Source organism: Hyla sarda, chromosome 3 (assembly GCF_029499605.1).
Source record: "Hyla sarda isolate aHylSar1 chromosome 3, aHylSar1.hap1, whole genome shotgun sequence".
Classification (NCBI taxonomy): Eukaryota; Metazoa; Chordata; class Amphibia; order Anura; family Hylidae; genus Hyla; species Hyla sarda.
In genome coordinates, this window is record NC_079191.1 from 430,487,759 (window position 1) to 430,503,749 (window position 15,991).

A 15,991-nucleotide genomic window follows, 5' to 3' on the forward strand; every position below is an offset into this window, starting at 1 on the left:
TTACTCGCGGAAATGACAAAATTACGCATGAAACTGAAAAACGCCTTTGGAGGCGGAAAATAGTCGCGGAAAATTTTGCAGGCAGACAGTCGGAAATTCCGTAGTCTAAACCGAGACTTTTCATGGTGACGCCCTTACATAGTTTGGTGACATTCTCCTTGCTATACTGCCAATTGCATGCAGCGCGTTGCGTGTCGACAATGCACAATGTAGTTCCAGTATCGGCATTAGAAAAGCTGCTGCCATCCTGTGCCAGTTCATCCCCCCCCCCTCCCTGTGCCAGTTCATCCCCCCCCCATCCTGTGCCAGTTCATCCCCCCCCCCATCCTGTGCCAGTTCATCCCCCCCACATCCTGTGCCAGTTCATCCCCCCCACATCCTGTGCCAGTTCATCCTCCCCCCCCTCCCTGTGCCAGTTCATCCCCCCCCATCCTGTGCCAGTTCATCCCCCCCCATCCTGTGCCAGTTCATCCCCCCCACATCCTGTGCCAGTTCATCCTCCCCCCCCCCTCCCTGTGCCAGTTCATCCCGCCCCCCACCCTGTGCCATATCATTCCGCCCCCCCCCCCCCCCCCACACCCTGTGCCATATCATTCCTATGTGCCTCTTTCTGGAGGACTAAGCATTACCCAGTCCTGTACCTGTGTAATTCTCCATTTCACCTAAGGGGTCGCTGTGGGGAAAGTGAGCCCTCAGCTTACATCTGAGCTCTGTGATTATCTTATTTTAGAGATGGGATCGTTGACAAACTGAAAGCCTGTTTATGGTTTTTGGGTGCAAAATAGGAGCTTGGGTATAGAACGTGTTCAAGTCCAGGACTTTCATGGTCTATAGAAACTTAGAATGTGTGGACAGGTAAGTCCTCGTTCTCATTGTTGTCTATATCAGCTATTCGGAGTTCCGTCAACAATTCGGCCAGAGGGATGAGAGTATAGCAGAGAATTTTATTTTCTTATATAAAGCATAACCTTATGCTTATCCCTATCTTATATGAAGGATAGCCTTATACCTATCCCTATCTTATATGAAGATTAGTCTTATGCCTATCCCTATCTTATATGAAGGATAGTCTTATACCTATCCCTATCTTATATGAAGGATAGTCTTATACCTATCCCTATCTTACATGAAGGATATCCTTATGCCTATCCCTATCTTATATGAAGGATAGCCTTATGCGTATCCCTATCTTATATGAAGGATAGCCTTATACCTATCCCTATCTTATATGAAGGATAGCCTTATACCTATCCCTATCTTATATGAAGGATAGCCTTATACCTATCCCTATCTTATATGAAGGATAGCCTTATACCTATCCCTATCTTATATGAAGAATAGCCTTATACCTATCCCTATCTTATATGAAGATTAGTCTTACGCCTATCCCTATCTTATATGAAGGCTAGCCTTATACCTATCCCTATCTTATATGAAGGATAGCCTTATACCTATCCCTATCTTATATGAAGATTAGTCTTACGCCTATCCCTATCTTATATGAAGGCTAGCCTTATACCTATCCCTATCTTATATGAAGGATAGCCTTATACCTATCCCTATCTAATATGAAGGATAGCCTTATACCTATCCCTATCTTATGTGAAGGATAGCCTTCTACCTATCCCTATCTTATATGAAGGATATACTTATACCTTTCGCTATCTTATATGAAGGGTAGCCTTATGTCTATCTCTATCTTATATAAAGGATAGCCTTATGCCTATCCCTATCTTATATGAAGGATAGCCTTATACCTATCCCTATCTTATATGAAGGATAGCCTTATACCTATCCCTATCTTATATGAAGGATAGCCTTATACCTATGCCTATCTTATATGAAGGATAGCCTTATACCTATCCCTATCTTATATGAAGGATAGCCTTATACCTATCCCTATCTTATATGAAGGATATACTTATACCTTTCGCTATCTTATATGAAGGGTAGCCTTATGTCTATCTCTATCTTATATAAAGGATAGCCTTATACCTATCCCTATCTTATATGAAGGATAGCCTTATACCTATCCCTATCTTATATGAAGGATAGCCTTATACCTATGCCTATCTTATATGAAGGATAGCCTTATACCTATCCCTATCTTATATGAAGGATATACTTATACCTATCGCTATCTTATCTGAAGGGTGTGTGTGTGTGTGTGTGTGTATTTGTATATAGATATTAATAGATACTATTAATGCATTGATACTTTGGATAGATTGATATTGGGATAGACAGAAATTATGTAGATATAGATAGATGGGGTTTATATATATATATATATATATATGTGTATATATAGAGGAGTCTATTATCAGTATCAGTCTATTTTGACCTGCAGTTGAGGGTGAAAAAGAAAAAAAAAATGGAAATAGTTGACATTAGAGAAACAAACTGGAAAGTTACCAGACGTCACGCGTACGACGGCCATGAAATTCCCTCGAATATGTGTGAAATTGTTAGAAAATCATGTGTTACGTTACAACCAATGCATTTACAGAACTGTCAGAAACAGTCAGCAAGTTTGGTGTCCTAGACTCCCAATAAACTTCAGATCACTATTCAGAATGTGAAGACACTTCCCAGAATGCACATCACCACACCAGAGCAATCTCTACAGTCAACAGAGAATTCTGGGAGATTTCAGCCCTGCAGAATAGTGAGCGCAGCTCTGCAGTCCTGATACTTTTTATATACGTTAAAGTGGTACTCCGCCCCTAGACATCTTATTCCCTACAATCTCCCTGCTGCACCAGGGGTTCGTTTAGAGTGTCTGGTGCAGCGCCGGAGGCTTGTGATGTCATGGCCACGCCCACTCGTGATGTTGCAGCCACGCCCCCTCAATGCAAGTCTATGGGAGGGGGTGTGACGGATGTCACACCCCCTCCCATAGACTTGCATAGAGGGCGCGTGGCCATGACATCGTGAGTGGGCTGTGACATCACGAGCCTCCTCCCCGCATCGCCAGTCATCCGGCATGGAGCGAATTTTGCTCTGTGCATCGGATGTCTGGGGTGCCGTAGCCGAGATCGTGGGGGTCCCCAGCGATCAGACATTTTATCCCCTATCCTTTGGATAGGGGATAAGATCTCTAGGGGTGGAGTACCCCTTTAATTCTATTTGTAACCAAGAAATGATGCACGTACACTGCTCAAAAAAATAAAGGGAACACTTACACAACACAATGTAACTCCAAGTCAATGACACTTCTGTGACATCACACTGTCCACTCAGGAAGAACACTGATTGACAATCAATTTCACATGGAACAGACAACAGGTGGAAATTATAGGCAATTAGCCAGACACCCCACAATAAAGGAGTGGTTCTGCAGGTAGTGACCACAGACCACTTCTCAGTTCCTATGCTTCCTGGCTGATGTTTTGGTCACTTTTGAATGCTGGCGGTGCTTTCACTCTAGTGGTAGCATGAGACGGAGTCTACAACCCACACAAGTGGCTCAGGTAGTGCAGCTCATCCAGGATGGCACATCAATGCGAGCTGTGGCAAGGTTTGCGGTGTCTGTCAGCGTAGTGTCCAGAGCATGGAGGCGCTACCAGGAGACAGGCCAGTACATCAGGAGACGTGGAGGAGGGCGTAGGAGGAAAACAACCCAGCAGCAGGACCGCTACCTCTGCATTTGTGCAAGGAGGAGCACTGCCAGAGCCCTGCAAAATGTCCTACAGCAGGCCACAAATGTGCATGTGTCCACTCAAACGGTCAGAAACAGAGGGCCCGACGTCCACAGGTGGGGGTTGTGCTTACAGCCCAACACTGTGCAGGACATTTGGCATTTGCCAGAGAACACCAAGATTGACAAATTCACCACTGGTGCCCTGTGCTCTTCACAGATGAAAGCAGGTTCACACTGAGCACATGTGACAGAGTCTGGAGACGCCATGGAGAACGTTCTGCTGCCTGCAACATCCTCCAGCATGACCGGTTTGGTGGTGGGTCAGTAATGGTGTGGGGTGGCATTTCTTTGGTGGGGCACACAGCCCTCCATGTGCTTGCCAGAGGTAGCCTGACTACCATTGGGTACCGAGATGAGATCCTCAGACCCCTTGTGAGACTATATGCTGGTGCGGTTGGCCCTGGGTTCCTCCTAATAAAAGACAATGCTAGACCTCATGTGGCTGGAGTGTGTCAGCAGTTCCTGCAAGAGGAAGGCATTGATGCTATGGACTGGCCGCCCGTTCCCCTGAATCCGATTGAGGACATCTGGGACGTCTCGCTCCATCCACCACAGACTGTCCAGGAGTTGGCGGATGCTTTAGTCCAGGTCTGGGAGGACATCCCTCAGGAGACCATCCCCCACCTCCTCAGGAGCATGCCCAGGCGATGTAGGGAGGTCATACGGGCACGTGGAGGCCACACACACTACTGAGCCTCATTGGGACTTGTATTAAGGACATTACATAAAGTTGGATCAGCCTGTAGTGCGGTTTTCCATTTTGATTTTGAGTGTGACTCCATATCCAGACCTCCATGGGTTGATTTTGTTGTCCGCACATTCAACTATGTAAAGACGAAAGTATTTCATACAATTAGTTCATTCATTCAGATCTAGGATGTGTTATCTTAGTGTTCACTTTATTTTTTTAAAGGGGTACTCCGCCCCTAGACATCTTATCCCCTATCCAAAGGATAGGGGATAAGATGTCAGATCGCCGGGGTCCCGCTGCTGGGGACCCCGGGGATCGCTGCTGAGGCACCCCGCTATAATTACTGCGCAGAGCGAGATCGCTCTGCACGTAATGACGGGCAATACAGGGGCCGGAGCATCGTTACGTCACGGCTGCGCCCCTCGTGACGTCACGGCCAGCCCCGTCGATACAAGTCTATGGGAAGGGGGCGTGACGACCGCCACGCCCCCTTCCCATAGACTTGTATTGACGGGGGTGGGCCTGCCATAGACTTGCATTAAGGGGACGGGCCGTGATGTCATGAGGGGGCGGAGCCATGACGTCACGCTGCTCCTGCCCCTGTATCGCCCGTCATTACGCACAGAGCGAACTCGCTCTGGGCAGTAATGATGGCGGGGTGCCGCAGCGGCGATCCCCGGGGTCCCCAGCAGCGGGACCCCGGCGATCTAACATCTTATCCCCTATCCTTTGGATAGGGGATAAGATGCCAGGGGCGGAGTACCCCTTTAAGCAGTGTAGATGGACATACACGAGGTATGACTTATTGATATTTTATGTAAATGATGATTCTGTATGGACGGCCCCCATAACCCTGTCTCTTTCTGCCCCTCAGACGGCCTGTTTCCGGGAAGAGAGAGACGTGTTGGTGAATGGCGACAGCCAGTGGATCACTACCCTGCACTACGCCTTCCAGGATGACAACTACTTGGTGAGTTCTTGTGTAAGGCGGCACTTTGTGTCATTGGTGACGATCTGCTGCTTTGCACATGCCCAGTGTGAACAGTACATGTCTCACAATGCAGCACATACACAGCGCACAGAGTTAGGAAAAGGTGCTGCCTAAGGGCCCATACACACTATGGAATCGGCGCTTATTTTTCCAAAGGATAAGGTGAAAAGATGTCTGATCGCGGGGTTCCTACTGCTGGGGACCCTCGCGATCTCGGCTGCGGCACCCCAGACATCTGGTGCACGGAGCAAATTTTGCTCCGTGCCGGATGACTGGCAATGAGAGGCGGAGGCTCGGTCACGCTCTGCTCGTGACGTCACTGCTGTGCCCCCTCAATGCAAGTCTATGGGAGGGGGCGTGACTGCCGCCACGCCCCCTCCCATAGACATGCATTGAGGGGGCGTGGCTGTGACCTCACGAGCCTCCGGCGCTGCACCCGACGCTCTAAAGAAATGCCGGGTGCAGCAAGGAGATCAGACCTCTTATTCCCTCTCCTTTTGGATAGGGGATAAGATGCCTAGGGGCGGAGTACCCCTTTAAGAGATCTCCGGCCGAAGATCGGCTCTAGGACTGCTCAGATATGTGCCATCCCCATAGAAAGCAATGCAAGTGGATTCTGCTGAAAGAACCATCACGTTTAGTCCAGAACGATCGAGTTCAGTCCAGAATTTGAATTTCCGCAGCGGAATTGTCCGAGCTGAGTGAAATCCTACTTTTCCATGACGTTGCTTCAGTGGTTGGATGTTTAAAATGTCCTGGCAATCTCTGCAGCCCGAGAGTAGTACTGGAAGGCCCATGCAAGTCTATGGGACATCTGGTTCATCTCCTGATTGTGTTATTCTGGGGCTACGGAGATTGCCCGGGAGTTTTCAATATCCTGCCGCCAGAGCAAAAATCATGATATGATTTTTTTAATTTTTTCTGAATTTTTCTTTTTTTTTTCTCTGTACAAATTCACATACAGGTTTTTTTTTGGGGGGATTTAAAATCAATGGTCCAGAATACGAAACAGTGACATGTGACTACGTGATGACAAATATCCAGGATTAATAAGATACCTATTTTGTCCAAAAACAGCACCACACCTAACCTCAGGTTTCAGTATTACAACTTAGCTCTCTATACTTTAATGGAATTGAGCTGCAATACCACACCCAACCTTAAGACAGGTGTGGCGCTGTTTTTGGATGGAATTAGCTGTTTTTCTAATCCTGAATACCCCCTTTAAAAGGTGTACTCCGGTGGAAAACTTATTTTTTTTTTTTTTTAAATCAACTGGTGCCAGAAAGTTAAACAGATTTCTAAATTACCGTACTTCTATTAAAAATCATAATCCTTCCAGTACTTATTAGCTGCTGAATACGACAGAGGAAATTATTTTCTTTTTGGAACACAGAGCTCTCTGCTGACATCATGACCACAGTGCTCTCTGCTGACATCACGAATACAGTGCTCTCTGCTGACATCATGAGCACAGTGCTCTCTGCTGACATCTCTGTCCATTTTAGGAACTGTCCAAAGTAGGAGAAGATCCCCGTAGCAAACATATGCTGCTCTGGACAGTTCCTAAAATGGACAGAGATGTCAGCAGAGAGCACTGTGGTCATGATGTCAGCAGAGAGCACTGTGTTCCAAAAAGAAAAGAATTTCCTCTGTAGTATTTAGCAGCTAATAAGTCCTGGAAGGATTAAGATTTTTTTAATAGAAGTAATTTACAAATCGGTTTAACTTTCTGGCACCAGTTAATGTTACTCATGTCCTACCTTTATTTTTTTTTGCTTAAATTTCCTGCTACGTGAAGCGGTGCTGAGGGGCTGGCTGGCGCCTCGGGGAGGGTCTTGGCCTCGATAGGGATTTCACAGCTGCTTAAGTCATGGATCCGTCCTTCTAATTCTGATGTACGTACGGTAAATCCTTCCCAAATCCTTATGAAAACAGCTTAAACAGAACTAATGAAAACCGAAATGTGGCCATGAGTGTTAACATGGCGAGATCTGCGGCGAAAGATGGAAAAAAAATGATTGGGCCAGGACTCCCTCCCAGAATGTATATGATATTCCATGTTATATTAGCACTTTACCATTTATAACCGAAATTTGTCACTCAATCCATGTGCAGTAGTCGTTTTCTTTATACTTCACTCCCACACTGCTGCGGGAATCGCAGAAATCTGTCCGGTGCATCCCAGTTTGGTGATGCGCTATCACACAAGTCGTTCATCCAATCAGTGGCCGCAGCTATGTCCTGCCTCAGCTGCTGATTGGATGACCGGCCGTGTGACAGCGCATCACCAAACCGGGAAGCCCTAGGAACAGAGATTCATGATCTTGACGGCACCATGGGAGTGAAAAAGGGTTGGTTGTTTTTTTTTTTTTTGGTACTTCCATATCGGGCCAATGCGTGGGACGATGCAAGAAAGCTTTGAAATCGGCCCCCGTTCTTAAAAATCTATTTAAAATGGTACTCCAGTGGAAAACTTTTTTATTTATTTTTTTATTTTTTATCAACTGGTGCCAGAAAGTTAAACAGATTTGTAAATGACTTCTATTACAAAATATTAATACTTCCAGTACTTATCAGCTGCTGAATACTACAGAAGAAATTATTTTCTTTTTGGAACACAGAGCTCTCTGCTGATATCACGAGCACAGTGCTCTCTGCTGACACCTCTGTCCATTTTAAGAACTGTCCAGGGTAGGAGAAAATCCCCATAGAAAACATATGCTGCTCTGGACAGTTCCTAAAATGGACTGAGGTGTCAGCAGAGAGCACTGTGCTTGTGATGTCAGCATTGAGCTCTGTGTTCCAAAAAGAAAAAATGTCCTCTATAGTTTTCAGCAGCTATTAAGTACTGGAAGGATTAAGATTTTTTTTTAATAGAAGTAATTTACAAATCTGTTTAACTTTCTGGCACCAGAAAGTACCGGAGTACACCTTTAATGTATGGTCCCCAGATATCGGAAATATCAGATATTAAAGGGATATTCCACCCTTAGATATCTTATGCCCTATTCAAAGGATAGGGGATAAGATGTCTGATCACGGGGAGCCACCGTTGGGTTTCCGAGACGGAGACGTGACATCATGCCACGCCCACTTGTGACCTTGTGCCAGGCCCCCTTCATTCATGTCTATGGGAGGGGGCGTGACGGCCGTCACGCCCCCTCCCATAGACATGAATGGAGGGGGCGTGACGTGACCTCACAAGGAGGCATGGCGTCACGTGTCCGTCTCAGATACCCGGCTGCTTTGAATAGGGAATAAGATGGGCAGAATACCCAGGGGTCAAGTCCTGGAAAAATAAGTGAGGGAACTCATTCCAATCAAGGGCTGGTCTTGCAGGACTCCTGCTAATGGGAAAGGTGTTCCTGCCGTGAAAAAAATGCAGGACCTCAGTTCCCTTGTGTTCCTGCAGGACTTGATCCCTGGGAATACCCCTTGATATTAGCCAAAAGACCAAGGAGCAATGGGGGAGATTTATCAAAACCTGTCCAGAGGAAAAGTTGCTGAGTTGCCCATAGCAACCAATCAGATCGCTTCTTTCATTTTGCAGAGGCCTGGTTAGAAAGGAAAGAAGCGATCTGATTGGTTGCTATGGGCAACTCAGCAACTTTTCCTCTGGACAGGTTTTGATAAATTTCCCCCAATGTTTCTTTATTTTACTGTGACCCTCTCAAAGCAGATTTTACATAAAGTTAAATGAACAGAGTGCCCCTTTAAGTGCCATGATCAATAGCGATCACTGTGCGGGTCCTGAGCGATTTGCTGGTAGTGTCTTCCTCAGGCAGACTCTTCTCAGTCATCGCTCCTCCCATAATTAAAACTGAAATATTAAAATGTTAAAGGGGTATTCCAGGAAAAAACTTTTTTTTTTTTTTAGATCAACTGGCTCCAGAAAGTTAAACAGATTTTTAAATTACTTCTATTAAAAAAATCTTAATCCTTCCTATAATTATCAGCTGCTGAAGTTGAGTTGTTCTTTTCTGTCTAAGTGCTCTCTGATGACACCTGTCTCGGGAGCTGTCCAGAGTAGAAGCAAATCCCCATAGCAAACCTATTCTGCTCTGTGCAGTTCCTATGCGAATTTGCTTCTACTCTGGACAGCTCCCGAGACCGGTGTCATCAGAGAGCACTTAGACAGAAAAGAACAATTCAACTTTAGCAGCTCATAAGTACTGAAAGGATTAAGATTTTTTAATAGAAGTAATTTACAAATCTGTTTAACTTTCTGGAGCCAATTGATATATTAAAAAAAGTTGGATACTGGAATACCCCTTTAACATTTTAATATTTCAGTTTTAATCTCAATTGGGCGATAACTGCAGCCTTGTGAATTTCCCCCTATATCCTCCTCCATACACCAAAGCAGAAATACATCTATATAGACACTGACCCTGCAGGCGCTGCGAAGAGACATAACATCCCAAAGTTTGGGAGCTTGAGGCAGAATTGCAAATGCAGCTCTGGAGGTGACTGGTAGTCAGAAATGATGACAGTCAGAGATTAAATGGGCACTCTCATTAAAACTAATCTTTGCTATATCACTCCTTATGGTAAATAAAAAATCTTTCTAATGTACTTTAAAAAAAAAATAAAATAAAGTTTTCTATGTTTTATTTGTGTTTAAAGAAAGCTGCCACTAGGTGTCTCCCTACTTGTCCAGAGCACATTTCCCTCCATCTTTTGCACAGGCTTTGAACTCCTGCTGGCCTGGCAGAAGTCCAAAATCAGGAAATGCTGAGGGGGTGTGTGTGCAGCCTTATCCAATCATAGCTCATCTCACCCTGAACTACTCTGGGCTGTGTGTAGCAGAGTGAGGGAGGAAGTTCTCCCCTGTATGGCTTCAGATGATGTCACACCTGCTGGGGAACGCCCCTTCCCAGTCTGTGAATCTGACTGAGCAGGAAATACAGAGCAATATCCAGGTAGAAAACAAAAAAATAATAAAAATAAAGGCAGGGGGTGGTTTTTCAAGATTGGGGCAGTGACCTGGGAGGATTATAACATTTAACAAGATCATGACAGGTACTCTTAAAGGGGTACTCCGCTGCGTTTGGAACTAACTGTTCCGAATGCTGGAGTCGGCGTCGGGATCTTGTGATGTCATAGCCCTGCCCCCTCATTGTCACACCCCGCCCCCTCAATGCAAGTCTATGGGAGGGGGCGTGACAGCCGTCACGCCCCCTCCCATAGACTTGCATTGAGGGGGTGGGGTGTTACGTCATGAGGGGGCAGGGCTATGACGTCACGAGCTCCCGGCTCCAGCATTTGGAAGCGTTTGTTCCAAACGCTGAGCAGCGGAGTACCCCTTTAAAGTTTCATGCAGTATAAATGAGTTGTCTGTAAGACTGCACTGATAATGGAATGATTTGCATTCTCATTAACCTTTTCTCTTCCCTTCGCCCTCAGTACCTGGTTATGGATTATTACGTCGGAGGAGATCTCCTCACGTTGCTTAGTAAGTTTGAGGATCGGCTACCGGAGGAAATGGCGCGATTCTACTTGGCCGAGATGGTCATGGCCATCGACTCCGTCCACCAGCTCCACTATGTCCACAGGTAAGGGACCTTTCATATGATCAGAAGACAGACCCTTTAAATGGACATTACAGATGAGACACAGAGAGACAAACCCATGTGCTGCGTTGTTGCCATCACTATTCAGGTTTGTATATCAGGGCTTGACGCAAGGTTACCATGGAGATAAAGAATTTTATGGTGGTTTTAGCTGTTTTCTTACCTCCACCTCCGTTTCTGCGCTGATCCCTCTTTCTGACTATAGTCGACCCTTCAGTGTTATGTGAGCAACAGAAGTCAGGTGACCACCACAGCCAATCAGTGGCCTTGATGGTCACGCTCCATACTGATGCTGTCATGGCCGAGGCTTCTGATTGGCTGCAGCGGTCACGTGACACCGGAGCACTTACCAAAGAAATTGGATGCCAAACACAGGACAGGGGATGAGCCTGGGAACCAAACCGAGGCGGAGGTAATTAAAACTGTTTTTTTTCTTTTTTTTTGGAAAAGATGAGAGGCCACATGGGGGAGACTAGTGGACAGTTATACCTGACACACAGGGGGGAGATGAGGGGGCAGTAATAATTGACACACAGGGGGGAGAGGAAGGGACAGTAATAATTGACACACAGGGGGGAGATGAGGGGACAGTAATATTTGACACACAGGAGGGAGATGAGGGGACAGTAATAATTGACACACAGGGGGGAGATGAGGGGACAGTAATATTTGACACGGGGGAGATAAGGGGACACTAATGACTGTGACACGGGGGAGATGAGGGGGCAGTAATAACTGACATAAAGGTGGGAGATTAGGGGACAGTAATTACTGACAAGGAAGAGATGAGGGACAGTAATTACTGACACAGGAATGAGATGAGGGGACAGTAATAACTGATACACAGGGGAGATGAGGGGACAAGAATGAGATGAGAGGGACAGTAATAACTGACACACAAGAAGAGATTAGAGGACACTAATGACTGTGACACAGGGAGAGATGAGGGGGCAGTAGTAACTGACACACAGCGCGTACACGAAGGGACAGTAATAACTGACACTCAGGTGGGAGATGAGGGGACAGTAATTACTGACACGGAAGAGATGAGGGGACTGTAATAACATACACAAGAGACGGAAGAGACGAGGGGACAGTAATTACTGACACGGAAGAGATGAGAGGACAGTAATAACTGACACGGAAGAGATGAGGGGACAGTAATTACTGACACACAGAAGAGCTGAGGGGACAGTAATAACAGATACACAAGGGAGATGAGGGGACAGTAATTACTGACACACGAAAGAGATGAGGGGACAGTAATAACGGACACACAAATGATATGAGGGGACAGTAATAACTGACACACAAGAAGAGATTAGAGGACACTAATAACTGTGAAACAGGGAGAGATGAGGGGACAGTAATTACTGACACACGAAAGAGATGAGGGGAGAGTAATTACTGACACACAAATGAGATGAGGAGACAGTAATAACTGACACACAAGAAGAGATTAGAGGAGACTAATGACTGACTCGGAGAGATGAGGGGACACTTATGACTGATACACAGGGAGAAATGAAGGGACAGTAAAGACTGATCATGTGACATTACGTGACGTGCAGCATTCTGGCTCCGAGTTTCATAACAAATTTGTCAAGTCCTAATGTATATAAATGAACATTGATGCAACATCACATCTTGGGCCCCAGTATAATGCACCATAGCTGCATTTAAACATAGCACAATCTTATAACCCTTAGCCACTAACCCAAGTGCTTCCCAACCAGGTTGCCTCCAGCTGTTGCGAAACTACAACTCCTAGCATGCCAGGACAGCCGAAGGCTGTCCTGGCATGCTGGGATTTGTAGTTTTGCAACAGCTGGAGGCAACCTGGTTGGAAAACATTGCTCTAAGCTCTGGAATTTTGCTTTTCTATATAAGACTCAACTGGTTTGGAATTAAGCTGGAGACAATATGTGTGGTCGTCCTCTCTGGTTTTCTCTTCCCGTACTGCAGCAGGAAATATTTGGCGTACTGCATATATCATTTACATACGTGAAGCATCTGTATGAAATAAGACGAGGCTGTGCCCATAGTTACTCTGTATTTGTATGGGCTGTATAAGAGAAGATAACTGCAAACTATGCGCGTTACATAATTGCAGATATTGGCGTGACTTTTTATAGAAGAATTCTCTCTAAAACGTCTCTGGCTCTAGGCACCATATTGATTTAATGTAGGGTGCACTTATAAAAGAATTCAATATTTTTTCTATTTATTCTCGAAACTAAATCTTCCATATGTCTTAAGGATTTACTTCCTCTACAATCTACTTAAAATGTTGAGCATCTTTCTAAATACTTTATGGTTGTTTTCATGCTCATTCGCATCTAAATCTGCCTTAAGAATTCTGCAAGGACGTAGAGGGAAGTCGATTGTGGGAGCTCAGTCTTTTAGGTTACGTGTCTGACAACAGGGTGGAGCTTAAAGGGGTGCTCCAGGGAAGTTAGGAAAAATAAAAAAAATTCCCCAAAGCCACTACAAATACCTGTTCTGTGTACCCTGTAGTTATCCATGTGATTTTGCCAGCTCCTGTGGCCCCTGTTGTCTCCTGAATATTCTTTTTCCTTGCTTGCAGCCCAGACTACAACTCCTAGCAGTCAGTTCGGCTCTGTGTAATGGCTGACAGCCAATTGCTTTTACTACCTGTGTGCATGCTGTGGTGTTGAGAACACACTGTACAGGTCTTTTCTTTCAAACTATCCTTCCCCCGAGCAATAAATCATGCTACGCTCTGAATAGCAGCAGTCAGTGATTACATACAACTACAGCAGGCAAAGAGCAGCATTATGTGCTGAGGAGACTAGGCTTCTCTGCGATCAAGATCCTCGCACAGCGAGGGGAGGGGGATGTGTGGTTGTAAAGCCAGAGCCCTAGACAAGATAGAAATCAGATTTTATCAAAACCTGTCCAGATGAAAAGTTGCTGAGTTGCCCATAGCAACCAATCATATCGCTTCTTTCCTTTTTAACAAGGCATCTGCAAAATGAAAGAAACTATCTGAATGGTTGCTATGGGCAACTCAGCAACTTTTCCTCTGGACAGGTTTCATAAATCTCCCCCATGGTATTTGTCTTCCAGGAGGACGGGGGTAGGTCTCAGGGAGCGGTTTGCACAGAGACAAGCAGGATCAGATTATGACGTCTTTCTCTCACTCTCTGTATGTAAGTGACAGCTGAAAGAGGGAAACTGCTCTGTATAGCTAATGAATGGTATTTAGACAAATAGGTTGGTGAGAGGGAAAGGATGGGCTATTGGTGTAGTTCTCTGGAGTACCCATTTAAAGGAGATATCCAGCCAAAATGGTGAAAATAAACTAACTTAAATAAGATATATATATATATATATATATATATAGATTAGTTAGGAGTAGCCGTATTAGTCCAGTCCAAATTCTGAGGCCTCCCACAACAACAAGGCATACAACATCAAGGGACAATACTCCTGCACCACAGAGAATGTAGTCTACATGATACAATGCACCAAGTGTGACCTGGGATGTTACATTGGTGAGACCAGTCAGCCACTCAACAAAAGGATGAACCTCCACAGATCGTCCATCAACAACCATAGAGAAAAGGACTATTGCACCCCAGTTGGACACCACTTCACTCAAACAGGTCACTCCCTACAGGACCTCAAAATCAAGATCCTGAAAGGAAACTTCAAGAACACCCAGGAAAGAAAGACATTTGAAGCCAAAATGATAGTTCTTTATGACTCCAAGAACAGAGGACTTAATGTGGATTTAAGCTTCTTATCCCATTATCAAAATTTCCTATAACCTTTGCTAAACTCTCTACTCTCTCCCTGCTCTAACACCATTACACCCCTGCTCCCCCTCCCCTGTCTAGTCTTATCTTCAGTCTATGGCTCTATAGTAAAATTGTCTGTCCAGCGTAACCACTATTCTCACCTCTGCTCTCCAGCCTCCCCCCCCCCCCTCATCCTTATCTGTATCTATCGTCCTATTGCTATACAATTTATGGCCCAACTTAATGTCCATTCTCCACTAATGTTGTTTTAACCCCTGCATATTTTGTGAGATAGAACCTGTGTTTTCTCCTTGTGAGCTCAGAAATGCTTATGACTTGATAAAGGGAGGAATCCCGAAAGCTTGTCTCTACAAAATCTTGTTAGTCCAATAAAAAAGGTATTACAAGATACTGCAACTACCGATGATTTTGCTTTTTATATATATATATATATATATATATAAGCTCACCATGACTCCACAAGTCATCCCAGCTGATTTGTTTCAAAGTCAGACCCCCATACTTGGCTTTTGAAAATCCTGAGTCAGCAAAAAACTACACACACTGTGCTTGTTTCCTGTGTGAGCTGCAGGGAGGGGCTGCTGTGAGAGTGAGGGGTAAGGAGGGTGTGTTGCCCTCCAGCCAATCAGTGACACTAAAGCTGTCATCTCTATGAGCTGAGGAGAAGGAAGTGTGAAGTGTCAGTCTCAGTGTGATAAGAACTCCTGGACTTCCTGCCTGGAAAGAAACAGGGTATGTGCTCAGGAAAGATTACACTTCACATTGCAAAGTTATATAACTTTATCTTGTGCAGCTATATAAAGGTAACTTCATTTGGCTGGAGTTCTCCTCTAAGCGTAGTCTATTCCAAGGGCGACCAGCAGAATTTATATATGAACAGAAAGAGAAGCATAAAGGGCTGGAGAAAAGTTAGAGGTCCTCTTAAAAGGGGTTTTCCACCCTAGACATCTTATTCCCTATCTGCTGGGACCCCCCACGATCATTGGCCTGGCACCCCCGCTTTCTGAATATTTATGTTCAGAACGCCGGCTGTGCTAGGCTTCAGGCGGAATTGGTCTTCACGTCCCCTCTATTAATGTCTATGGAGGGACGCGGGATGCCGGATCAAAGATCACGGGGGGTCTCAGTGGCTAGACCCCTGTAATCAGACATCTTATTCCTTAGCCTTTAAATAGGGGATAAGGTGTCTACGCTCGGAGTACCCCTTTAAGGGGGTTCAAGAATCAAACCAATATAGTTGCTCAC

At 45.3% G+C, this 15,991-nt stretch overlaps 1 protein-coding gene across 9 annotated transcripts in view; it reads left to right on the forward strand.

The window, feature by feature from the left end:
* The window catches only part of CDC42BPA (CDC42 binding protein kinase alpha), a 239,612-nt gene that overhangs the window by 105,642 nt on the left and 117,979 nt on the right, over positions 1-15,991 (forward strand). For all 9 annotated transcript variants that reach the window (XM_056568475.1, XM_056568481.1, XM_056568476.1 and 6 more), the window contains exons 4-5: positions 5,269-5,364; positions 10,795-10,943. In XM_056568475.1, the coding sequence (XP_056424450.1) occupies positions 5,269-5,364; positions 10,795-10,943 (245 nt within the window). The remainder of the gene's footprint in view (positions 1-5,268; positions 5,365-10,794; positions 10,944-15,991) is intronic.